This window comes from Phoca vitulina, unplaced genomic scaffold, assembly GCF_004348235.1.
Source record: "Phoca vitulina isolate PV1807 unplaced genomic scaffold, GSC_HSeal_1.0 scaffold7, whole genome shotgun sequence".
Lineage (NCBI taxonomy): Eukaryota > Metazoa > Chordata > Mammalia > Carnivora > Phocidae > Phoca > Phoca vitulina.
This window is the reverse complement of record NW_022589710.1, coordinates 43,680,719-43,707,472: the sequence shown is the minus strand read 5'-3', so window position 1 is coordinate 43,707,472 and position 26,754 is coordinate 43,680,719. Positions and strand designations below refer to the sequence as shown.

Here is a 26,754-nt window from a genome sequence, read left to right as displayed (position 1 = left end):
TTTGGGTCTGGCTGCTTTCAATCACTGTAATGTTTTAGAGCAGGGGATCATTCATGTTGCATGTCCCAGGTCACTTCTTTTTATTGCTGAGTAGTATTCCATTGTATGGATCTACCACAATTTGTTCATCTGTTGACTTGTTTTTTGGTGTGTGTGCTATATATTTTAATTGTTTGAATATGGTTTTTCTTCTTCCCCATTAGAATATAGGCTCCATGAGGGCAGTTATTTATTTTTTTATTGAGGTGTAATTTGCATCACACGAAATGAACCCCATGGTAAAGTGAATGAGTCGATGGTGTTTAGTACATTCACAGTTTTGTGCAGCCACCACTCTGTCTAGTTTTCAAACATTTTCATCGTCCCGAGTGAAAACCCTGTGCCTATTAAGCAGTCTGTTCCAGGGAGGTGACTTTTTTGGTCTTTTTTTATGTAACTTTTATTATTTTCCTGTTATAAAAACGAGACTGCATGTTAAAATACTGAAAATACAGAACTATGGAAAAGTATAGAATTTTATCTTAATTTTACAATAAAAGAAGGCCACTAGTACCTCATTTCTTTTTAATGTTGCATTTACTTTTTTTTGAAAACAGTTTTATTGAGGGACACCTGGGTGGCTCAGTCGGTTAGGCATCTGACTCTTGATCTCTAGGTCGTGAGTTCAAACCCTGCATTGGGCTCCATGCTGGACTTGGAACCTACTTAAAAAAACCAAAACAAAACAGTTCTATTGAGATATGATTCACATACTATACAATTCACCCATTTAAAGTATACAATTAATTGGCTTTTAGTATATTCATGGATATGTACAACTATCACCACAGTCACCTTTAGAAAATTAAAAAAAAAAAACCACATCATTTTCGTTGGGCAGTGATTTTTGCCTCTTCTGTTCATCAGCATCTAGAACAGTGTTTGGCGTATAGTAGGTACTCGATATTTGTTGAATGAATGAAATGCACTCATGAGGATAAATCCGCTTAATCATTAATTCAGTAAACATTTAATCAGTGCGTCCTATGTGCTGACAACTGAGGACAGTAGAAAGTGGCACTCAGATACTGAGCTTGCCCTCAGGGAGAGGACAGTCCAGCGGTAACAGAAGACAAATACATGGAAATAAGATGGATGATGTCAGAGTGGTATAGAGAGGATGTTATAGAAATTCAGAGGAGGGGGGTATTGCTGGAGGGGTTACTGTTACTGACTTTGTTTTTATTTTTTTAATTTTTTAATGTTTTTACATTTCTTGTATTTTGTTTTCTAACACATTGCTTCTAGTGTAAAAACATAACAGTTACTTGTATTTTGACTGTATCTTGTGACATAGCTAAATTTATTAAGAACTTTGAGTGCTTTTTTTTAAAATTTAAATTCAATTAACATAATGTATTATTAGTTTCAGAAGTAGAGGTCAGTGATTCATCAGTCTTTTTTTTTTTTTTTTTTTTTAAGATTTTATTTATTTGAGAGAGAGAGAGCGCAGAGGGAGAGGGAGAAGCAGACTCCTCACTGAGCAGAGAGCTCAGTGGATGCGGGGCTCGATCCCAGGATCCAGAGATCGTGACCTGAGCTGAAGGCAGATGCTTCACTGACTGAACCACCCAGGCGCCACTCAGGCGCCCCCATCAGTCTTACATAATACCCAGTGCTCATTACATCACATGCCCTCCTTAATGTCCATCACCCACTTATTCCTTCCCCTCCAGCAACCCTCACTTTGTTTCCTATGATTAAGAGTTTCTTATGGTTTGTCTCCCTCTCTGATATCGTCTTGTTTTATTTTTTCCACTCTTCCCCTATGATCCTGTTTTTTTTTGGTGCAAAAAGGTGATTTTATTAAAGTGCAGGACAGGACCCGTGGGCAGAAAGAGCTGCTGATCCTGTTTTGTTTCTTAAATTCCACATATGAGTGAAATCGTATGATAATTGTCTTTCTCTGATTGACTTATTTTACTTAGCATAATACCCTCTAGTTCCATCCACGTCGTCGCAAATGGCAAGATTTCAGTTTTTTGATGGTAGTATTCCATTGTATATATATACCACTTTTTTTTTTTTTTAAGATTTTATTTATTTATTTGACAGAGAGAGACACAGCGAGAGAGGGAACACAAGCAGGGGGGTGGGAGAGGGAGAAGCAGGCTTCCCACTGAGCAGGGAGCCAGATGCGCGGCTTGATCCCAGAACCCTGGGATCATGAACTGAGCCAAAGGCAGACGCTTAACGACTGAGCCACCCGGGCGCCCCATATATATACCACTTATTTATCCATTCATCTGTCAAGGGACATCTGGGTTCTTTCCATAATTTGGCTATTGTGGACATTGATATAAACATTGGGGTGCAGGTGCCCCTTCAGATCACAAATTGTATCTTTGGGGTAAATGCCTAGTAGTGTAATTGCTGGGTCATAGGGTAGCTCTATTTTTAACTTCTTGAGGAACCTCCATACTGTTTTCCAGAGTGGCTGCACCAGTTTGCATTCCCACTGATAGTGTAAGAGGGTTCCTCTTTCTCCTCATTCTCGCCAACATCTGTTGTTTCATGACTTGTTAATTTTAGCCATTCTGACTGGTGTGAAGTGGTATCTCATTGTGGTTTTGATTTGTATTTCCCTGATGCTGAGTGATGTTGAGCATTTTTTCATGTGTCTTTTGGCTATTTGTATGTCTTTGGAGAAATGTCAGTTCATGTCTTCTGCCCATTTCTTGATTGGATTACTTGTTCTTTGGGTGTTGAGTTTGATAAGTTCTTTATAGATTTTGGATACTAGCCCTTTATCTGATAATACATTTGCAAATATCTTCTCCCATTCTGTCCTTGGTTTTGTCAACTGTTTCCTTTGCTGTGCAAAAGCTTTTTATCTAGATGAAGTCGCAATAGTTCATTTTTGCCTTTGCTTCCCTTGCCTTTGGCGATGTGTCTAGTAAGAAGTTGCTGTGGGTGAGGTCGTAGAGGTTGCTGCCTGTGTTCTCCTCTAGGATTTTGATGGATTCCTGTCTCACATTTAGGTCTTTCATCCATTTTGAATTTACTTTTGTGTATGGTGTAAGGAAATGGTCCAGTTTCATTCTTCTGTATTTGGCTGTCCAACACCGTTTGAAGAGACTGTGTTTTTTCCATTGGTTATTCTTTCCTGCTTTGTTGAAGATTAGTTGACCGTAGGGTTGAGGGTCCATTTTTGCGTTCTCTATTCTGTTGCATTCATCTATGTGTCTGTTTTTGTGCCAGTACCATACTGTCTTGGTGATGACAGCTTTGTAATAGAGCTTGAAGTCCGGAATTGTGATGCCACCAGCTTTGGTTTTCTTTTTCAACATTCCTTTGGCTATTTGGGGTCTTTTCTGGTTCCATACGGATTTTAGGATTATTTGTTCCAGCTCTGTGAAAAAAGTTGATGGTATTTTGATACGGATTGCATTGAACGTATAGATTGCTCCAGGTAGCATAGACATTTTAACAATATTTGTTCTTCCAATCCATGAGCATGGAACACTTATCCATTTCTTTGTGTCTTCCTCAATTTCTTTCATGGGTGTTCTATAGTTTTCTGAGTACAGATCCTTTGCTCTTTGGTTAGGTTTATTCTTAGGTATCTTAATGGTTTTTGGTACAATTGTAAATGGGATCACTCCTTAATTTCTCTTTCTTCTGTCTCATTGTTAGTGTATAGAAATGCAACAGATTTCTGTGCATTTATTTTATATCTTGCCACTTTGCTGAATTCCTGTATGAGTTCTAGCAATTTTGGGGTGGAGTCTTGGGTTTTCCACACAGAGTATCACGTCATCTGCGAAGAGTGGGAGTTTGACTTCTTTGCTGATTCGGATGCCTTTTATTTCTTTTTGTTGTGTGATTGCTGAGGCTAGGACTTCTAGTACTATGTTGAACAATAGTGGTGAGAGTGGACATCCCTGTCATGTTCCTGACCTTAAGGGAAAAGCTCTCAGTTTTTCCCCACTGAGCATGATACTTGCTGTGGGCTTTTCGTATATGGCTTTTATGATATTGAGGTATGTTCCCTCTATCTCTTCACTGTGAAGAGTTTTAATCAAGAAAGGATGCTGTACTTTGTCAAATGCTTTTTCTGCATCTATTGAGAGGATCATATGGTTCTTGTCCTTTCTTTTATTAATGTAGTGTATCACATTGATTGTTTTGTGGATGTTGAACCACCCTTGCAGCCCAGGAATAAATCCCACTTGGTCGTGGTGAATAATCCTTTTAATGTACTGTTGGATCCTGTTGGCTAGTATCTTGGTGGGAATTTTTGCATCCATGTTCATCAGGGGTATTGGTCTGTAATTCTCCTTTTTGGTGGGGTCTTCGTCTGGTTTTGGGATCAAGGTAATGCTGGCCTCATAGAAAGAGTTTGGAAGTTTTCCTTCCATTTCTGTTTTTTGAAACAGCTTCAGAAAAATAGGTATTAATTCTTCCTATTATTGACTTTAAATAGTTCTAGCAATGTTCTTACTTCACCAGGGCTCCGCTGTCACATTCCGCACAGAACGCAGGCCCTGCTCAGTCTCTGCCTCAGACACCAAAGATCTCCTTGTAAGGCTGTGTCATCTGTTAAGATCTTTGAGATAAAGTATGAGAAGAGCATTTTTAGTGAATCTGTGGTATAGTAATAATTCTTGGAATCACGTCACATCATTCTTCCGAAGACTGAATGCCTTCTTATGCATGATATATGTATTACGCGATCTCATAACTGCTTTTTGTTTAATTGAAAAGATACATCCTTTTGAGGGAGGGAACAGTAAGTATTGAGTGAGCATCTTGTTCCAGTATCTCTAACTCTTTAATGAGAGCGCACTGGAACCCTTCCCTCAGAAGGGTTTTTACTTGGGATAATGGAATGAAATTCTGTGGTGGCGGTGGTGACTCTGGCCTAGAGGCAAACAGTGTAGCTACAGCCATGATGTCAGCCAGGTCTTCTAGCATTTACTGCCTGATTGCACCGTGCCCAGGGCCCCACGTGCAGTGATCTCGTTTAATCCTCACAGCAATCCTCAGAAGTAGATTGTGTTATCCCCATTTTACAGGTGAGAAAACTGAGGCTCAGGAAAGTTAAAGGACTTCTTTAAGGTTATTCTAAAAATCAGCGAGTGGTATTGAGGCAGGTTGGTTGAACCCTTCACGGTAAAACTATACTGTTCCCTTCCCCAGAGGGAATATGGCATTTAGATATTCATTCATTTATTTTACAAATATATATATATTGATTTCCTGTTATGTGTCAGTCCCTGGGCTGGGGCTGCAGCGGTGAAAACACAGAACAGACCCTGGTCAGCACGGAATTATGTTGTAGTTGGGAAGCTCAGAACCAGGAAGAACGGAAAATGTTAAAAGAGATGGTGGGTGGGGAACGGAGACTTTGAGCAGGAGAAGGGTTGAGTGAATTGCCCATGATCTGATCCAGGTAGAGGTGGACCCGAACCTAGCTCTCTTGTCTTCTTCCTGGCCTGGTGCTTTTATTGCTAAGTCTTTTATAGCTGGCCAAATATGGGTATGCCATGTCACTTAAGAGGGGGCTGTGTCTCCCATCTGGAAGTTCTTTGGAAGAGTCTCTTGGAATGATGTGGGTCTTGAGGATGACTCGGTATTTCCAGTCTGTCCTCAGATTTCAGCTTTGCTTTGGAAAGCTTTTTGTTCAGATACAAAAGGATAGCTGGACAGGGTGAATTGGGTGAGATCAAAGAAACTGATCATGGAGCTAAAAATGACTCTCCTTAAAGAATTCAGTTTGTGGATCATTTCTACATACAGACACTCTTTCTTGCTGGAGTAGGAGGGGAGCTGCAGGCGGGGTCTGAGAGGCTCTGTGTCAGAAGCACCGCTGGGGGTTCTAAGACAAGGGAGAATTCCTGACCTCTCAAGTAATGGAACACTTTGGGGACACTGGAGTGGAAGAAAGTGATCTTTGCCCTTACCAAATGTGCTCAGTGTGTTTGTGAAGCTAATCTCATGACTTCAGTGGTCTTAAGAAAACATTTGATTGAGAAACAATTGTGTTTTTGTATGAAATTCTGTGGACACATACATGGATAAACACAAAGTTACACACTCCTTTTAGGATAGAATGAAAGGAAATTTTCTGGACTTGCTGGGTTGGAGAAACAGGTTTACTAGAACTTTCTGACAGGGTTTTGCTATTGGAATGGAACCACCTTATCGTTTGGGTTGTAAAAGTAGATTGGCTAATGATCTGTTTGACATTGTTTTAGTAAAATCTTGTCTGAAAATTAGACGATGGAGTTTAAATCATTGCCTGGAGTTTTTTTCAACATGATGAAAATGGCTCTGGATTTTTTTTTTTTTTTGAAGATTTTATTTATTTATTTGACAGAGAGAGTGAGAGAGCACAAGCAGGGGGAGCAGTAGAAGGAGAGGGAGAAGCAGGCTCCCCACGGAGCAGGAATCCCGATGCGGGGCTCGATCCTAGGATCCTGGGATCATGACCTGAGCTGAAGGCAGACGCTTAACCATCTGAGCCACCCAGGCGCCCCTGGATTTTTTTTTTAAGATTTTATTTATTTATTGGAGAAAGAGAGCGAGAGAGCGTGCATGAGCAGGGGCAGAGGCAGGGGCAGAGGCAGGGGCAGAGGCAGAGGGAGAAGCAGACTCTCTGCTGAGCAGGGAGCCTGACACCGGGCTCGATCCCAAGACTCCAGGGTCATGACCTGAGCCGAAGGCAGACAGTTAACCAACTGAGCCACCCAGGTACCCCTGTTTTTTTTTTTTTTTTTTTAATCAGAGAGAGAGAGAGAGAATGGGGGGGAGAAGGAGAGGGAGAGAGAGAATCGTAAACAAATTCTTTTTCCAGCACAGAGCCTGACATGAGGCTCGATCTCACGACCCGGAGATCATAACCTGAGCCAAAATCAAGAGTTGGACACTGAACTGACTGAGCCACCCAGGCGCCTCAGCTCTGGATTTTTCTAGGAAGAGTTCTCTTACCTTCCACTTCTCCTTTACCTTCCCAGGAGAAGGAAAATGTTACCTAAGTTCTATAACTGTCTTGGTCTAACATCATCAGGTCAGTGCCAGACACTAGAGGAAGCTCAGTATGTGTCTGTTGATTAAAATACGCAAAAAAGAAAAAAATAAAATAAAAGAAGCAGTCAAGTTCTAGTTTCCTTTTTTTTTAAAAAAATTTTTTTTTTTTTTTAAGATTTTATTTATTTGCGAGACAGAGAATGAGAGAGAGAGAGCACATGAGAGGGGGGAGGGTCAGAGGGAGCAGCAGACTCCCTGCCGAGCAGGGAGCCTGATATGGGACTCGATCCCGGGACTCCAGGATCATGACCTGAGCCGAAGGCAGTCGCTTAACCAACTGAGCCACCCAGGCGCCCCAAGTTCTAGTTTCCTTTTGGGATAGTGGTCCCAGTTCTGGTGAGAGTGAGAATTTGGTTTGGTTTCTTTGGGTTCTGTCTCTTCCTCTGAACCCAGGTAATTACTAGGAAGTTCCCTTTGGCAATAACTATTGAACTAGGCTAGTTTTAGAATCTTGGTGGGGAGGTATAAAATAATCTTTGGTTCAGAGGTGGGATCTATATAAGCATTGGGTTGTGATGGGTTGGTAGGAGAAACCAAGCTTCTCTTAGCTGAGCAACCAAGCTTTAATTAGCTCCTTCTGTGACTTTGGGGAAGGAGCTTGTTTTTGCCCTCATCCACAGGGAACATCTTCATAAAAACTTAAAGGACTGTATGATTTTAGTTGACACAGGTTAGATCCTTTTTGTCTCTAGAGGCCAGAACTGAAAGGACCTCAGTGCTGAGCTACTTTCCTCTGTAGTGTTTTTGGGTGCCTTTGGGATTTCGCTTCCGTGGTCTCTGTACTTTGTTGAACTTTCCTCCTTTTGAGGCTCTTTACTTCAGTTCCTTCCTCATGTCTTGCTTTTCCCTTTGCAGAGAACAAAGCTGGGTTTTCCCTCAGAACAAAGCTTATGTGGTTATTCTTTCTGGAATGATTCTCTAAGGGCTAAGAAGGAATTTCTTGTTGGAGATTGTCATCATTCCCATTGCTTGCTTGGGTCAGAGGTTGACTGCTGGACCCTTTTCACTACCATAAAGTGCTCTGAATTCTAAGTTGGAACAATGGAGATCACTGAGTACTGTTAATATTTCATTTTAGAAACTCTGCTTGGAACCCTATGCAAAGGGAAAAAGCTTTGTGGGTGAGATAGAGAGGTGTACTGTTTGGTTTCTTAAAAACTGTGGGTGTTAGACGGTCACTCTACTAAGAGTCAGCTGTAAAGCCGGTATTAATACCATTTTTTTTCTTTTTTTTTCAAAGATTTTATTTATTTGAGAGAAAGAGAGAGAGCACGAGAGCGGGAGAGGGAGAAGCAGACTCCCCACTGAGCAGGGAGCCTGACATGGGACTCGATCCTGGGGCTCCAGGATCATGACCTGAGCCGAAGGCAGTCGCTTAACCAACTGAGCCACCCAGGCGCCCAATACCATGTTGTTTTGATGAGGGGGAGAGGAAAGGAGTTATCAGAGCCACTCAGCGAGTTCTTTCATTTTCAGGTGGAATCAGTTTAGATCTTTTTTTTTTTTAAAGATTTTATTTATTTGACAGAGGGAGAGACAGTGAGAGAGGGAACACAAGCAGGGGGAGTGGGAGAGGGAGAAGCAGGCTTCCCGCGGAGCAGGGAGCCCGATGCGGGGCTCGATCCCAGGACCCTGGGACCATGACCTGAGCTGAAGGCAGACGCTTAACGACTGAGCCACCCAGGCGCCCCGGAATCAGTTTAGATCTTAGCACATGGCTGATTTAGTCCCTGCATGAGCAACTTCTGGGCCACAAGTGGGTGCCAGCCCGGCCGCTACTGTGGTGCCCCCAGATGCGTTTGCAATGGGCTGGTCTTCAATAAGAATGGGTCCTATTTAGTGAGTGCTTACCATGCACCGGGCAGTGCGCTGTGCCCTTTACCTGCTTTATCTCCTTTAGCCTCTCAGGATCCCGAAGGGTTGCGGACTCTTACTGTCTCATTGCCCTGACGCGTCAGTAGTGAAGTCGCTTCTCCCAGGCCAGCAGGGGCAAAGCCAGGAGTGGAATTTGGGTGTTTCTGACTTGTCTGACGTCCAAGAGATGGCCTAGTGAGCTCAGGGAGAGCAGAAGGTGGGAGTTGGCGAGGGCAGCCTTCCCGAGAAGCATTTCAGACATGTAGAGCTGGGCGCGGGAGTGGAGCAGAGTGGGGTCATTGATTGCAAACTGGCAGAACCAGTAGAGCCGGAGCCTTGTTCCCTTCTGGCTCCTTCCTTTCCTCATCAAAGGGAATCTTCTTGTCTTTTCTTTACCTACCCCCCCGCCCCCATCAGTCTTGCTACTGCCTAGGCTGCTCTCTCCTTTCTGGCTCAGGGGAAAAGGCCCACAGATTAGGGTGAGCTGAGTAGTGTAACAGAGAGCAAAATAATGTGGAAGGCAGAAGAAGGAAAAAGGAAGTACAGCGCCAGTTCAGCAGGCATTTTCTCCGTTTCTCTCTTTACTGGACTAGCCATCACCACCCAGTCAGGGGAGGCAGCAGTGGCTCTGCCCTTATTTTACATGTGAAAACCAATACAGTCAGTGCAGGTTGCGCAGGTTAAATGGTTATCCAAGGCTCGTCAGATTCGGTGGCGTATGCGTGACACGTGAGCAGGTATGTTTAACCTGCCCCAGGACACTGGGTGCCAAAATAAAACCCCCTGCGTGCTGACAGGGAGTGTTTTATTTTCATCCCATATGAGTTGTTTCTTTTTTAAATATTTTTTTTTTCTTTAAGATTTTATTTATTTATTTGAGAGAGAGAGAGAATGAGAGACAGAGAGAGCATGAGAGGGAGGAGGGTCAGAGGGAGAAGCAGACTCCCCGCCAAGCAGGGAGCCCGATGCGGGACTCGATCCCGGGACTCCAGGATCATGACCTGAGCCGAAGGCAGTCGCCCAACCGACTGAGCCACCCAGGTGCCCTCTTTTTTTCTTTTTTAAAGATTTTATTTATTTGACAGAGATAGCGAGAGCAGGAACACAAGCAGGGGGGGAGGGAGAGGGAGAAGCAGGCTTCCCGCTGAGCAGGGAGCCCCATGCGGGGCTCAGTCCCAGGACCCTGGGATCATGACCTGAGCCGAAGGCAGACGCTTAACGACTCAGCCACCCAGGCGCCTCCCAAATGAGTTGTTTCTTGATACATGTTCCGTGCATCGCCTGGTGGGTACTTCATAGGGATCCTGAGACAGTTAATTGTGTACCAAAAGGCCCCCATGTGCCCCCTTTCCAGGCGCCCGCTCTTACGTAGCCCCGAGAGCAGCGACCTCATCAAACTCCTTGCCAGTAGAGCTTTAGGGCGCTTTTGTTCTCTTTCTCTTGCGGCTAGCCTAGCTGTTTGGGACCAGTGAGTGACACCAGTCCCACATGGGCTGTTCTGTGTAACTTCTTGTTCCTCTCAGTTGTCTGGGACAGTGAGCCCATCACCGGGTTTATCGAATGCTGCTGTGTGTGAGGCCCTATGGAGGATAGAGGGTGGAGAACAGTGGTTACGGTACCTAGCAACATGCACGACATTCATTCATTTATTCATTCAATAACTAGATATTGAGCTTTTCCTACGTTCAGGTTGTGTCCCAGATACTTGGGATGAAAAGATTGGATAGACATGGTTCTGCCCTCATGGATCTAGCAAAGGCACTGTCATTGTAGTGGGCATTGGGTAAATTATTAGCATTGTCATTAACATTAATGCATTAATAATGCAACAATAGTGATATTATTAATAGGATATGAGTAGTCTACTATCTTGATGAGGTTATGGGAAATGAGGGTATTATCATACCCATGGTCTGTCTACATTTCCCTAACTGCTCATTATCCAACCAGCAGACTCTTGAGAATCAGGAAGGTATGTTTTCTCTTGTGGCTGGAGGATACTAGGTGTAAAGGTTCATCACTCCTTGCTGGAGTAGAACATTGCCTGTTTGGATTAGGAGCTTTGGCTCTGAGGTTCTGTATTCTGAGATTTGGGGCCCTGAGCATCTTTCTGGGGGTCCAGTCTGGGATCTCACTGGCACCAGGTCTCTTCCCTCCTGGCCTGACTTTTTAAAGAATTACAGCATTCTTTAACTGTAAACAGGAATTATGGATGGATGAAGTTTGACCAATACATTTTTTAGTATAATCTCCATTTTATTTTTTTTCCAGAGAACAGTTTTTCTTCAGTCCTTAAGGACTTAGCTCCTTACATGGGCTTTAGTGGAGGTCGTAGGGCAGCATCTATCTGCAGGTCTAAATTGGGGTGGGGATGTTTGGTCCTACGATGCTTCACGAGAGCGATTCCTGACTATCTTGCTGTGGATGTATGTTTCACATACAGCTTGGGAAGCCCATAGGCATGAAGACACTTGCTTTGGAAATGTCCCTGATGGCGGTGGCCTCTACTATGTTCCAAATACCGAACTTCTTAATGGCCTTGTCCTTGGGTGTGCAACAGGCGCAGTTGGTGCAGCAAATAGGCTGCACGTGGCCGTGGCCCTTTTTGGCATGACCATTATTCCTTTTCTTCTTGGTCATCTTAGAATTGAGAGCCCAAGAGAGCCATTTTTTTTAAAGATTTTATTTATTCTGAGAGAGAATGCACGCAAGCCGGGGAGGGGCAGAGGCCGAGGGAGAAAATCTCAACCAGACTCCATGCTGAGTGCAGAGCCTGATGCCCGGCTCGATCTCAAGACCCTGAGATCATGACCTGAGCCCAGATCGAGTTGGACGCTTAACTGACTGAGCCACCCGGGTGCCCCCCCTTTTAATAACAGCTTCATTGAGATGTAATTCATATACCATATGTTTCACCCCCTTTTTTTTTTTTAAAGATTTTATTTATTTATCTGACAGAGAGACACAGCGAAAGAGGGAACACAAGCAGGGGGAGTGGGAGAGGGAGAAGCAGGCTTCCTGCTGAGCAGGGAGCCCGATGTGGGGCTCGAACCCAGGACCCTGGGATCATGACCCGAGCCAAAGGCAGACGCTTAACGACTGAGCCACCCAGGCGCCCCTATTTCACCCTTTGAGAGTGGATAATTCGGTGTTTTTAGTATATTCTAAAGTTGTGCAGCCCTTAGCACTAATTCCAGGACATTTTTATCAACCCAAATAGAAACCCTCTACCCATTAGCAGTCACTCCGTAGTCCCTCCTTCCCCCAGCCATTGGCAACTCCTAATATACTTTCTGTCACTGTGAATCTGCCTGTCATGGATATTTCATATAAATGGGATCCTAGAATATGTAGTATTTTGTGTCTGGCTCTTTTCACTTAGCATGATGTTTTCAAGGTTCATCCATGTTGTAACATGCATCAGTACTTCATTGCTTTTTTATGGTTGAATAATACTCCACTGTATGCATACACCACATTTTGTTTATCCATTCATCATTTGATGGACATGTGGGTGTTTCCACCTTTTGGCTATCATGGATATTGCTGCCATGAACATTTGTGTTCACGTTTTGTGTGGACATGTTTTCAGTTCTCTTGGATACATACCTGGGAGTGGAATTACTGAGATATACGGTAACTCTCTAACTTTTTGAGAAACTGCCATACTGTTTTCCAGAGTGGCTTTGCCGTTTTACATTCTCAGCAGGGCATGAGCGTTGCAGTTTCTCCATACTCTCATTAACACTTGTTAATCTTTTTTTTTAATTTTTAATTTTTAATTATTTATTTATTTTTAAAGATTTTATTTTATTTGAAAGATTTTATTTATTTGAGAGAGAGAGTGAGCAAGAGCAGGGTGAAGGGCAGAGGGAGAAGCAGACTCCCTGCTGAGCGAGGAGCCCGACGGCGGGACTCGATCCCAGGACTCTGGGATCATGACGCGAGCCGAAGGCAGACGCTTAACCAGCTGAGCCACCCAGGCGCCCTAAAGATTTTATTTTATTTATTAGAGACAGAGAGCTCACGTGTGAGCAGGAGCATGAGCATGAGGGGTGGAGGGAGCGGCGGAGGGGGAGGGAGAAGCAGACTCCCCACTGAGCAGGGAGCCCCACGCAGGGCTCAGTCTCAGGGACGACCTGAGCCAAAGGCAGATGCTTAACTGACTGAACTACCCAGAGGCCCCTATTTATTTAATTTTTTTAAAGCTTATTTAAGTAATCTCCACATCCAGTTCAGGGCTCCAACCCACAACCCTGAGATCAAGAGTCGCGTGCTTCACCGACTGAGCCAACCAGTGGTGCTGGTTGGTGCCCCCAATAGCTATGTGAAGATTTTTGTTGTTGTTGTTACTATCTTTTTGATCATAGCCGTTCTAGTGGATGCGAAGTGAGACTTCATTGTGGTTTTGATTCACATTTCCTTAATGACTGGTGGTGGTGAGTGTTTTTTCGTGTGCTTATTGGCCATTTGTAAATCTTTGGGAAAATGTCTATTCAAATTTTTGGCTTAATATTTAATAAGTTTTTTTTTTCCTTGAGTTAAAGGAATTCTTTTTTTTTTTTTTAAGATTTTATTTATTAATTTGACAGAGAGAGAGATAGCTAGAGAGGGAACACAAGCAGGGGGAGTGAGAGAGGGAGAAGCAGGCTTCTTGTTGAGCAGGGAGCCCAACGCAGGGCTCAATCCCAGGACCCTGGGATCACGACCTGAGCCGAAAGCAGATGCTTAACTGACTGAGCCACCCAGGTACTCCACTCGTATGTCATCTTCTAAGAGTTTTATAGTTGTAGCTCTTTCATGAGCACTAAATTGTACTGCCTAAATCTTTGAAAGTTCCTCCTAGCTGTTTGCTGGGAGTTAGGCTGGGTGGGAGCCTATCATCCTGGAGCTTCTTTTCTTTTCTTCTTTTTCAAAGATTTTATTTATTTATTTAATTCACAGAGAGAGAGACACACACAGCATGAGAGGGAACACAAGCAGGGGGAGCGGGAGAGGGAGAGGCCGAGCAGGGAGCCCGATGCGGGGCTCGATCCCAGGACCCTGGGATCATGACCCGAGCCGAAGGCAGTCGCTTAACCAACTGAGCCACCCAGGCGCCCCATGGAGCTTCTTTTCTTTGCCACCTTGACCATTCAATCAACGACCTTGACCTTGGGAAGCAGTTGTTGTTCTTGCAAGTTTTCTAACTATTATGTGGTTTATATTTCTTTCTTTTTATTTTCCTGAAGGTAACGAATGAAGAGGACTTTATTAGGAAATTGGACTGTAAACCTGATCAGCATTTGAAGGTGGTTTCCATTTTTGGAAATACTGGTGATGGAAAGTCTCATACTCTCAACCACACTTTCTTTTATGGCCGTGAAGTTTTTAAAACTTCCCCTGCCCAGGAGTCCTGCACTGTGGGGGTGTGGGCGGCATATGACCCAGTCCACAAAGTAGCAGTGATAGACACAGAAGGGCTCTTGGGGGCGACGGTGAATCTCAGCCAGAGAACACGACTGCTGCTTAAGGTCCTGGCCATCTCAGACCTCGTCATCTATCGAACTCATGCAGACCGGCTGCATAATGACCTCTTCAAGTTTCTTGGGGACGCCTCAGAAGCTTATTTGAAGCACTTCACCAAGGAGCTCAAGGCTACCACTGCCCGCTGTGGCCTGGATGTCCCCTTGTCCACCCTGGGCCCTGCTGTTATCATTTTCCATGAGACTGTGCACACTCAGCTGCTGGGCTCTGGTAAGTAGACAGAGGACTGCGTCACAGATTGACCTTTCTGGGTACAAGGAGGTAGCCATTGGGCTTCTGTAGTAACTTGGTGGAGGGCGATTGCCCAGCAAAATTTCTGCCTGGGCAAGACCTAAGGGAGTGTTTGAAGAAGGGTGGAGTGAGCAACAGTGTCAGAATCCAGTCAGGATGAGGGTTGAGGATTACCGATTGGCTTAGGCAGTAGAGAGAGCCTTGGTGATCCGGATAAGACCTGTTTCCCAGGGATGATGGGTGTGAAAGCCTGATCAGGATAGGTTAAAGAGAGAATAGGAGGAGGAGAATTAAGGTTGTGTATATATTCCACTCTTTCAAAGAGTTCTATTATAAAGGGAAGCAGACAAATGAAATGATAGCTAGAGGCTGATGTGGGATTTCAAGGGGTTTTCCCTCCTTTAAATTGAAGCTGGGAGGTATTGTAGATATTTGTGTACTGGTGCAAATGCTTTACTAGGAAGGGAACAATGCAGATGGAAGCGAGCAGAACAGTTGGAGTGAGGCCCATGTGTGTGGGTTGGCCTTAGAAGCATGGACAATCCCTCTGTTAGCACAGGAGGGAAGGCAGAGTATACGGACACGGTTGCAGGTAACTGGTAGATGTGGTATGTGTGTGGGACTTGTCTTACTGGTTGTTTCCTTAGAGAAGTAGGAAGCAAAATCATGACCTGAGGATGAGGGAGCAGTGCAGCAACAGTAATCGGACACAGGTGGGGACAGTGTTAGCCCCTCACTCACTTATACCAGTTACCTGTTCATTCAGTCAACGTAGTTTCTTTCTTTTTTTTTTAAGAGAGTGGTGGGAGGGACAGAGGGAGAGAGAGAGAATCTGAAGCAGGTGCCACACCCAGTGAGGAGCCCGGCACGGGCCTCGATCTCACAACCCTGAGGTCATGACCTGAGCCAAAATCAAGAGTCGGATGCTTAACCGACTGAGCCACCCAGGCGTCCCATCAGTTAACAAAGTTTCTTTTTTTTTTTTTTTTTTAGATTTTATTTATTTGAGAGAGTGAGTGAGAGAGAGCATGAGCAGAGGGGGGAGCAGAGGGAGAGGGAGAAGCAGACCGCCTGCTAAGCAGGGAACCTGACGTGGGGCTTGATCCCAGGACCCTGGGATCATGACCTGAGCCGAAGGCAAGACACTTAACTGACTGAGCCACGCGGGCGCCCAGTCAGCCAGATTTCTCAAGTGACACAATGCCATGTGCTGAGCACTGGGGCACAGAGCTGAGAAAAGCAGTTCTCACCCTCGAATAGCTCCCTGTCCAGTTGGGGAGCCCACACGTGTTCTCTTCTGTAGCAGATGTGGGTCCTGGAGCTGTGGGAGTGCGGAAGAGGGACACGTTACACCTCCTGAGGGGGTCTGGGAAAGAGGAGTGGAGGTGGGGCTTGAACCTAGACATGTGGCTTGCTAGGGCAGGAGAGGAAGGATGCTCTGGCACGTGCAAACCCCTGGTGGCTTGAAGGGGCAGCTTGTGTCCCGGAACCCGCAGGGTTCGTGCAGGTAGTTCTGCCAGAGCCTCCTGAGCCCCCTCTAGCCCCTCCTTGTGTGCTCCGCGCAGCAGCCAGGTGCTCTTTCCCAAGCTTTATTTATGCTTTAGATCGTGCCGTACTCCTGCTTACAAGCTGTCAGTGGCTTTCCCTACAAACTCATGACGGTGTCCTTACTCTGAGTCCTGTCTGTTCTCTGAACTCCTCTGGTTATCCCCTTCCTCCCCTCCCACTGCCCCACGTGCCCCCACCGTGCACGGGCGTGCACACACCACCTCTGTGTATGCCCCATCCGGTAGCCACACCAGCCTTTTCTGTGTTTCCACCTTTGCATATGCTGCTCTGTCGGCCTGGAGCACTGTTCCCTCCGCAGGCCGTACTTCAGACTCAGCTCAGCAACCACCCCCTTGGAGCCTTGGCTCACCAGCCCCTGTAGAGTGGTCCTTCCTGCCCCCGAGTTTGCACGCTTACTGCATCGCTCTGTTCCTTTGCATCAGGACCCTTGTCACTATTTGAGATCCTCCTGTGTGTTTGCTTACTTGTTTTTGTTTCTCTCCCATTACAACAGAAACTCCATGAAGGCAGGAACCTTGCCTGTCTTATTCACTGCTGTGCCTAAAGAGCCTGGATGAGTGCTTGACGCTCAGCATTGTTGGATGAATAAATGAAGAGGTTCTCACTGTGTCTGAAGCACAGATTGTATGGGAGGGAATGGTGGAGTTACTTGGGGGTCAGAGCATGGGCTGCCTTGACTCAGTTCTCAAATAGGACAGGAGCCCCTGCAGGATTTTAAGCAGGGAGTTACACGATCGGATCTGTATTTTCTAAAGATCGCACGGCAGCCTGTTGCAGGATGAACTATAGAGGCATGGCTGGAGGCAGGGAGACCAGCCAGGACATTACCATGGTGCTAGATGAGAAGTGATAGGGGCCGAGCCTGGGCAGTGGCACAGGAGGGAAATGGACAGACTGGGGCTATATTAAAGAGTTAGAATCAGAAGGACCTGAGTCTAGCGGGAGAATGAGAAATCTAAACGTTCCAGCAGATGCTTCTTATCAGATGATCTGAGGTAAGGAGAGAAGGTTGGAAATACTGACTTGAGGATGCTTCCTGTGATCCACATTTCTTTTTTTTTTTTTTTAAAGATTTTATTTATTTGAGAGAGCTCATGCGCGCTAGAGCATAAGCAGGTGGAGGGGCAGAGGGAGAGGGAGAAGCAGATTTCTTGCTGAGCATGGAACCCGATGTGGGATTCGATCTCAAGACCCTGGGATCATGACCTGAGCCAAAGGCAGATGCTTAACCGACTGAGCCACCCAGGCGCCGACCCCCCCCACCCCGTGATCCGCATTTTTATGCCACTTTGGCTTTTTACAACCTTCGTAAGGGGAAGGTTTAATTTCTAGTTCAGGATTTTGAAATAACCAGCCCTTCACAAATAACTTTTTTTTTTTTGCTTAGTACCGTACCATGTTAGGTGGTTTTTAAAAAAATAAATGCTAACTTATTGTGTTCTTGTTATTCAGCCCACTCAATAGCAGCCCCATTTTACAGATGAAGCTGAACTCAGAGAGCTTGAGTTATGTAACCAAGAGTTTTCCAGCTAGTAAGTTGCAAAACTGGGGTTCAAAATAAGGTTTCCTAATTCCTAAATCCAGAGCTCTCTCTAAGGAATACTGTTGCTGCTTCTTGAAATTTGGAGATGGAACCAAGGCAGCCAGAGTTTACGCAGGGTAAAGGACAGGTGCCAGAATTGTGGGCAAATTGATAGAGTTTTTTTATCTCATACTTTCTGATTTTATTTTATTCTATTTTGATTTCTTTTTTAGAGAGAGTGAGTGAACAGTGGGGAGGGGCAGAGGGAGAGGAAGAGAGAGCATCTTAAGCAGGCTCCACGCCCATCGGTGGGGCTTGGTGCTTGATCTCATGATCCTGAGATCATGACCTGAGCTGAAATCAAGAGTCAGACATTCAACTGACTGAGCCATCTGGGCGTCCCATTTTCTGATTTTATTTGATCCTGTTCCTTTTCTGGACTGAGGATTCTAGGTGGGAGTTAGAAGGCAAATGAATTCTCTGTTTTACAAATGAGGAGAACCCAGCTCCCATAATCATTTGGGAGCAGAGATTCTATGTCCAGAGACAATCTGTGAGGTGATGTTGGGTTGGGGGGAGGGGGCCAAGCCGGTACCTGGGTGGCTTTGGGAGGAGTCACTCCTTGATGGTTGACCCTGGGATACCCTGGGACCCAAAGTCATTGCCACAGGAAAAATTCAGGGAGAGATGGATTTAGGGATGAACGACAGAATTTGGCTACTTCTTTTTGATGACTGTACTTTTAAATGAGTAAGGCCGTATCTCCAGTATTAATTGGAGTGATTTTGTTGTTGTTGTTATTAAAATATTAAAGGAAATTAAAAAGTCCTTCTAACATTTATCTCCAGGATATTTATTGAATTCATTTGTAATACTACTCCACAAATTTCTGGATAAATATTGGTGAAACTACCCTCAGCTACATTGGCAGTTTGTCTATAGCTTCACCAGCATAAGACCAGCATGTTCAAAGTAGCCATTTGTTTTAAATGTTCATTTGTAGGTGACTGGTTAAATATGTCCATAGGATGGAGGACTATGTAGCTATTAAAAAAAATAAGGAACTTTTCAGAGTATCATGAAAAGAATAGGTACTTACAGTATGTCATTGATACAAGCAAGTTGCATGTATGTGTTGGTACGTGTGTAGGAAAAAGAAGTCTGAATGGGCAAACAAACACTGAATTGTAGTCTCCTCTGGCAAGTAGGAGGGGGCAGAGGAAATCTATTTCTTTCATGCTTTGACCTGTTTGGATTTTTTTACAATGAGCACATTAAAAAAGACTTTCCCTTGATGTATGTACATACAGAGAGTGCACATCCTATCACAAGTGTATTAATATGATGAATTTCACAGTCTGGTTGTACCCGTGAAGTCAGTAGCAGAAAATGACATGAAATGCCAGCACCCTCTTCATGGGGAAGCCCTGCTCATGCTGCCTTCTGGTTAACGGTAACCTGAATCCTAACAGCGTAGATTAGTTCTGCCTGTTTATGTACTTTAGAGAGTCGGATTATATATTACTTTTATAATGCAAGACAGATCTTTTTTTTTAAAGAAAGGTTGTTGTTTACGTACCTGTTTCCTTGTCCAGATCACCCCTCGGAGGTGCCTGAAAAGCTCATCCAGGACCGGTTCCGGAAGCTGGGCCGCTTCCCTGAAGCCTTCAGTTCCATTCACTACAAGGGAACGAGGACTTACAACCCTCCCACCGACTTTTCTGGGCTGCGGCGAGCTTTGGAGCAGCAGCTAGAGAATAACACCACCCGTTCTCCCCGGCACCCGGGGGTCATCTTCAAAGCCCTGAAGGTCAGTTGGCTCCTGCCCTGAGTGCTTCTTGTTGGGGTACCAGTGGGTGGTGAGAACACTCAGCTCCCCTTTTGTTGGTGCTGGGGATTGGAAACGGGCTGGAAAGTGAGGTTGTCGGGAAAGGAAGCACAAGAGTGGAGTTTGCACCTGCCGAGTGAGAGCTCAATCTGCCAAGAGCATGAGCACAGAGGGATCTTGGGTTAAAGTTAAAAAGTGACAGGTCCCCATGTTGGAGAAAAACCAGGCTTTCAGACAATAGGAAACAGCATTCATTTCCCGTGGTATGGCCCCGCCCTGGTGAGTTGACCTTGTATTGAGGCTCAGTTATCTGAACAGAATTCACCTTTTTTTTTTTTTAATCTATATTAATTTATTCAAGAGGGCCACTTTTTGTTATCACTATAAATGGAAAACCAGGACCACAGGTAGAAATTTCCCAAGACAAAAAACAAACACAGACACACGATAACAAAAATTCCTGTTTATTATATACCAATGTTCAGGGGACTCTGTATGAATTAGTTCATTTAATCCTCCTTACACCACCAGTTTGGGGCTTGATTGGCTCAGTCGGTAGAGCATGCAACTGTTGATCTCGGGGTTGTAGGTTCAAGCTCCATATTGGGTGTAGAAATTACTTAAAAAAAAAAATTTTTTTTTTTTAAATTTATTTGACAGAGAGAGACATAGTGAGAGAGGGAACACAAGCAGGGGGAGTGGCAGAGGGAGAAGCAGGCTTCCCGCTGAGCAGGAAGCCCGACGCGGGGCTCGATCCCAACCTGAGCCGAAGGCAGACGCTCAATGACTGAGCCACACAGGCGCCCCTAGAAATAAAATCTTACAAAAAAAAAAAATCCTTACACCAGCTTCATGTGTTAAGTATTGTTACCCATCCTCATTTTGCAGATGAGGAAACTGAGGCACAGGGAGGTAATTTGTTACACACAGTTACTAACTAAGTAGCAGCTCCGGCTAGTTTACTCTAGAGCTCCTTAAAACCAGGAAGAATCTCCTGCCTCTCAATAAATATAACAACATATTATTTCTTTTCTAGGGACTGTTGTTCATGGAAGGTTCTGAGACTGGGGCTTGTTTTTTTCTTTATTTAAAAGGGGGATTAGCAAGTGTTCAGGAGATGATAAATAAAGATAATGCTGTTACCTGAGACTTTCTCTTTAACAGAATCTGAAATTTTCAAAATGAATTTAAACAGGAGTAATTTCTTCTGTGGAACTTGCTGCTATTCACTGTATCACCTACAGTCCTGTGCCATGCCCCTAAAATTCATCTTGTATACACCAGTGATGTGAGGCCTATCTTTTGGGAGACATCTCTAAGCATTGTATCTTTGTCCTTTTCAATCAGGCAAATTGTTTTTCTTGTGTATCTCAGCAGTACTGTCAATGTATTGTTTTGATAATACAGTAAAATCCTGTTTATAAAGCACCCTGCTCTTCCAAGGATTTTGTTTCCCATCCTTTTTTTTTTTAAAGCTTTTTTTTTTTTTTTAATTTATTTGACAGAGAGAGGGAGTTAGCGAGAGCAGGAACACAAGTGGGGGAATGGGAGAGGGAGAAGCAGGCTTCCCGCCGAGCAGGGAGCCCGATGTGGGGCTCGATCCCAGGACCCTGGGACCATGACCCGAGCCAAAGGCAGACGCCTAATGACTGAGCCACCCAGGCGCCCCTTGTTTCCCCACCCTGGTGGTTGGTGCTTACGTCTTTGTAACAGAGACCCTGCCATGTGGGTGAGCTGCAAGCCCACCAACCACAGCAGATGCTGTATAACCTGTCTGGGGCCCTCAAGGGTTAAACTGTTGCTCCTTCTTTATCAGATAGCATCTTAGGCCTCACAAGTATCTGGGTAGGTGGGATCACTGTGCTAGGTAGTACCACTTCACTCCCATAGCAGTATGGCTACTCTACCATTCCTACATCATTATGGCATCAACAGGCAAGAAATCACTAAAACAGTGGTAGTGGTGGTGGTGGGGCAGAGAATGGGATAATCGGAAAGTATGCCTTAAAAAGTATTTTCCATTATTGAAAATTGCCATTTTAGAAATGACTAGGTAGTCTCAGTGAAATCTTGATGTCTTATCACAGTGCATTGATCAAAGCATTCCCTGGGCCTAGTAAAAGCTGGGAAAAGACTTCCCAAAAGGAATGTCAAAGTTGTTGATATCATTGTGGGAATAAGAATTCTAAGTTTAGGACAGTTTGTTAGTGATCCGTTTATATTGTGTTTGTCTAAATCCATATCCCCTGGCTTATGTTAGGAATACGTGTTAAGCGTAGAAAACGTTGGATACTGTAGCGGAGTTATGGCAATGGAAACAACCAACTACAATCCCTCCACCTGGGGATAGCCATCGTCAGCATTTTAATGTGTGCTCTCATAGTGCGTGTTCTGGGTGTTAAAAAAAAAATATATATATATAGCTTGTTATCACATTATAGATGTAAACTTGTAATCCTTTCCCCGTGAAACTTCATAAACATTTTACTGTATTATGTTTTTAGCGTGAGAGTGAGCGGGGGAGGGGCAGAGGGAGAGCGAGAGAGGGAGAGAGGGAATCTTCAGCAGGCTCCGCACCCAGTGCAGCACTCTTGTCTCACGACCCTGAGATCATGATCCGAGCTGAAACCAAGCGTTGGACACTTAACTGACTGAGCCACCCAGGGACCCCAACATTTTACTGTATTATTATATGGTTTTTATAAATAGTTTTGATAACTGCACAATATTTCTTTGTCTCAACATACCAAAATAACAGTTGTTGGATAAGAGATTATAAGTAAAATTTCTCTATTAAAAATAATACCGTGGGGCGCCTGGGTGGCTCAGTCGTTAAGTGTCTGCCTTTGGCTCAGGTCATGATCCCAGGGTCCTGGGATCGAGCCCCGCATTGGGCTCCCTGCTCGGCGGAAAGTCTGCTTCTCCCTTTCCCACTCCCCCCTGCTTGTGTGCCCTCGCTGTCTCTCTCTCTCTGTCAAATAAATAAATAAAATCTTAAAAAAACCACAACTAAATATCATAAAAGCTCTTTCTGTATTTGGAATTATTTTTTTGGGTTATATTTTCTTGAAGTAGATTGTGTCAAAAGTGTGTGTGTGTGAATATAAACATATATGTGCATATATATATAAATATATTCATACACACGGTGAATATCGCATTTCTGTCATTTCATATAATTGGACATGGAATCCTATTTAAGTACTTTTGCTTATTTGGTGTCTTTTTTTTTCTGTTTTGCCTATTTTTAGTATTTCAGGGATTTTACTTCAACAGTCTCTGATCTTTACTATGTACATATTTACTTTAGCATTCTTTATAATGAATTCATCAAAGGGATCCCTGTGAATACAGCTTCCTTTTTGCAGTTTGCTTCGCGCACAGCTCTGTGTTACCATGTCTGCAGGCTTAGGACAGAGGAGCAGGAAGGGAGCAGGGCCTTTGGGGCAGTGCTGGGTGGGTGGGATCTGCAGAGAGGCTGGAAAATGTTGGCAGAATTGGAGCTAGGGATATGAGGATGCCCTGAGGACTAGGGGATAGAGACTGGGGCTGGGAGGGATAGGAAGGAAGGGATAGGAGAAAGATGAGGCAGGCTCTGGTGTACACAGAACAGACTTTGGGCATACATGGATTTGCTCAGTCCATTGAGTTTTTAAAAGGTTTGTAGTGGGATACAATGTAGACAGTTTGTGAATCTGGGTAAATTGCGGATCAGAGTTCGTTGTACCATTCTTGCAACTCTTCTACAAGTTTGAAATTATATCAAAAGGAAAAGTTTTTTTTTTTTAAGATTTTATTTATTTGAGAGAGAGAGAGAGAGAGAGCACAGGCAGGGGGAGCAGCAGAGGGAGAGGGAGAAGCAGGCTTCTCACTGAGCAGGGACCCGATGTGGGGCTTGATCCCAGGACCCTGGGACCATGACCCGAGCCAAAGGCAGATACTTAACTGATTGAGCCACCCAGGCGCCCCTCAAAATGAAAAGTTACCCTTTAAGCAAAGTTTGTGGTTTTTGCATTGTGGTTGCTTTAGGCCGGATGTTTGTGTCCTCCCAAAATTCTTATGTTGAAACCCTAATGCCCAAAGTGATGATATCGGTGGGCCTTTGGGAGGTGATTGGGTCATGAGGATGGAGCCCTCACGAATGAGATTAATGCCCTTGGAAAGAAGCGCCAGAGAGCTCCATTGCCCCGTCCACCAAGCCGGATACAGTAGAGAGGCCCCATCTGCAAACCAGGGAGGCAGGTCCTCACCAGAACCTGACCTTGCTGGCATCCAGATCTTGGGCTTCCAGCTTCCAGATTTGTGAGAAATACATTTCTGTTGTTTAGAAGCTATCCAGTCTGTGGTATTTTGTTTTAGCAGCCTCAGCGGACTAAAGACAATGGTTAAAAGCTTGGGTTCTGGAGTCAGACAGACTTGTGTTGGAATCCCAGTTCTACTTACCAGCGGCTTGGTTTTGGCAACTTACTTCATTTGTTCGTTGGTTCATTCATTCAACAAATAAAAGAGTGCATCCATGTGCCAGGTAGAGTCTGAGGTGCTAGAAGTACAGTGGAGAACAAGATGGACAATAACCTTTGTCCTCCTAGTACTTCTTCAAACCGTTTTCCTCATCTGTAAAATAGGAATAATAAAAGAATGTTCCTGATGAAGTTGAGCTGAGGATCAAATAGAACAGCACACTTGAAGAAACAAAGTACGTGGTATATAGTAAATGTTCAGTACGTGTTAAATAGTGTGGAGAATATTAAGGAAAAAACTGTGAAAAATGATTGTATTTGAATAATTCCTGAAATAGATACTTCTAATTAGATTTGAGGTTAAGGTCTACTTAGATGTACTGGTGAATGTCCTTGAAATGGCTTAAGGGTAGTCACAGTGGAGGATTACACTCAGGTATTGCAAACATCCTCAAGAGAGGCTTAGGCCATACTGTGGTATACAAAGGGCTGTGAGTCTGATCAGTAGAAATTTTAATGATGAGGCCAATGGCTGGGTTCTAGAGTGCCTTAGGTTTTCTCTAAGCTAACGCAGCTTAATGTTTAAATTAGACTGTCAGGGACACTGAGTGCTGTAAGCAGTAATTAATGCTCAGGGATTTTACCCTCAGGGGACTTGGATGTCCTACTCCAGGCCAGTTTGTTAGGCAATTTTGAGAAAAATAGTTACACTATGCGTATGAGGTGGTATGAGTCATGAAGTTTTCTGTAAATACACTGAGCCTGGTCAGCTGGAGTTGTAATGATTTGTGGTAACTGGTGTCTGAAGAGTTTCACCTGGACCCTATATTTAGTTCTGTTCTCTGGGGCAGAGACTGGGATGTGGGACCTGCTGCTTCTCTCCGTGGGAAGGAGTTATTGGTTTCAAAACTCACGTGTTTTTGGCTCTCCCCAGGGAATTGTGGGGTGCTTGCAACTTACTGAAATCCTTGAAAAATTTGATTTTGTCTTTTTTGGTGGTTGTTTTGCTTTTAATCTCTTCTTTAAATTAGAAGTTTGTTAATTTTCCGATTATCGTTCTATAGAAAGCTACTTGTAAGGTCTGCATTAGGCAAATTGACCCACTAGAGTTTTTATAGCTGTTAAGACACACTAACTGAAGTTTTCATAGTTCATAGCAATGTATAATAGAATGGCTGTCTTTTCTTCATTGATTTTATTTGGCTTTACGTTGTATTTATTTCTACAAGGAACCTTGAATTCTTTTTGGAACAGAAGAGTGGGGATGGGCATAAACAGATAAATTAACAATGTCAGACTAATTTGTTTGGCTTCCAGCTTCTCCCAGTTTTTTCTTTCTTTCTGGTATTTTTAGCCTTGTCCAATTCCTCACTAACTCACTGAGTAAAAACACTTTGTGAAGGCCAGGGCTATGTTCTAATATGATAAATGTAATTTTTTTTTCAATATGATTTTCTCTTTATTTTAGATAAAATATACAGGAATATGGTCAGGAAAAAGTATATAAGCTTTTGGGAAAATGGAGAGACAAATCACCTAAGAGGTGATCAAAACTGTGATGCACAAATGAAGAAATCTCAACTCTCTAGTAATCAAAGAAATGCAAATGAAAACCACAACATTAGGAAGGCAGACACTGATAAAGTCTGGCAATAAAATTTTAAAAAGGATGTGAAGCGATGTAAACTCTTACAGACTGCCAGTTGAAGTTCAACTGAGTACAACCACTTTGAAATGCCATTCAGAAATACCTAGTGTAGGTGAAGAGATGCATAATATATATTCTAGCCATATCATTTCTAGGAATTTGCCTTAGAGAAACTCTTCCACCGGAAAACAGGGAGACCTTTATGAGGATGTGAATAGCAGCTTTCTTTGTAATGGCAAAATAATGCAAACTAAGTGTGTAAAAAATGGATAAATAAATGGTGTTAAGTGATCCTTCCTACTTAATTTTATTTGTATTTTAATTTTTAAAAAAGATTTTATATATTTATTTGACAGAGCGAGCGTATAAGCAGGGGGAGCGGGAGAGGGAGAAGCAGGCTCCCCACTGAGCAGGGGGACTCTATCCCAGGACCCTGGGATCATGACCTGAGTCGAAGGCAGACGCTTAACCGACGGAGCCACCCAGGCGCCCCTTGCTACTAAAGAGAGAATTGGGGTCATAGTGTAGGTATGTGCAGTTACATACTTCGCTTTTCTCATGGAACATTGAAGCCTAGTATTTTTTCCCCACACCATTAAATATTTTATGAAAATATGTCTTTAAAGTAGCTGTATGCTTTTTATATGGATGGATCATTTTTTACATTTAATTTTGCCCTTGTTTTAGTAGTGGTTTTCATTTTTTCCTGCTTACAGTTTCCATGTATTTAAAGGAATGGGCCACATTTTGCCTATTTCCTTAGGATCAATTACAGCTCCTAGTACTGTTTTGGACTGATGCTGGAGTGCTTACTGTACACGATGTACTATGCTCTGCACTGCACATGGAGTGAAACTCACTTCATGCTCGGGCCAGCTCGATGAGGTAAAGGCGTGGAGGCACAGAGAAGTTAATTAATTTGCCTAATATGACTCACTTAGTAAATGGTGGAGAATTTGAACCAGCTAGTCTGGCTACCAAGTCTATGCTTTTAACCCAGTGCTATATATTTCTTCTCAGTAGTTATTCTACTTCTAAGAAGGTC

General features: G+C 43.9%; 1 protein-coding gene and 1 pseudogene across 2 annotated transcripts in view; one reads left to right on the top strand and one right to left on the bottom strand.

The window, feature by feature from the left end:
* Positions 1 to 26,754, top strand: part of ZFYVE1 (zinc finger FYVE-type containing 1) — a 56,289-nt gene that overhangs the window by 13,201 nt on the left and 16,334 nt on the right. For both annotated transcript variants that reach the window (XM_032405505.1, XM_032405506.1), the window contains exons 3-4: positions 14,157 to 14,661; positions 19,369 to 19,583. In XM_032405505.1, the coding sequence (XP_032261396.1) occupies positions 14,157 to 14,661; positions 19,369 to 19,583 (720 nt within the window). The remainder of the gene's footprint in view (positions 1 to 14,156; positions 14,662 to 19,368; positions 19,584 to 26,754) is intronic.
* On the bottom strand, positions 10,169 to 11,626 carry LOC116633129 (annotated as a pseudogene).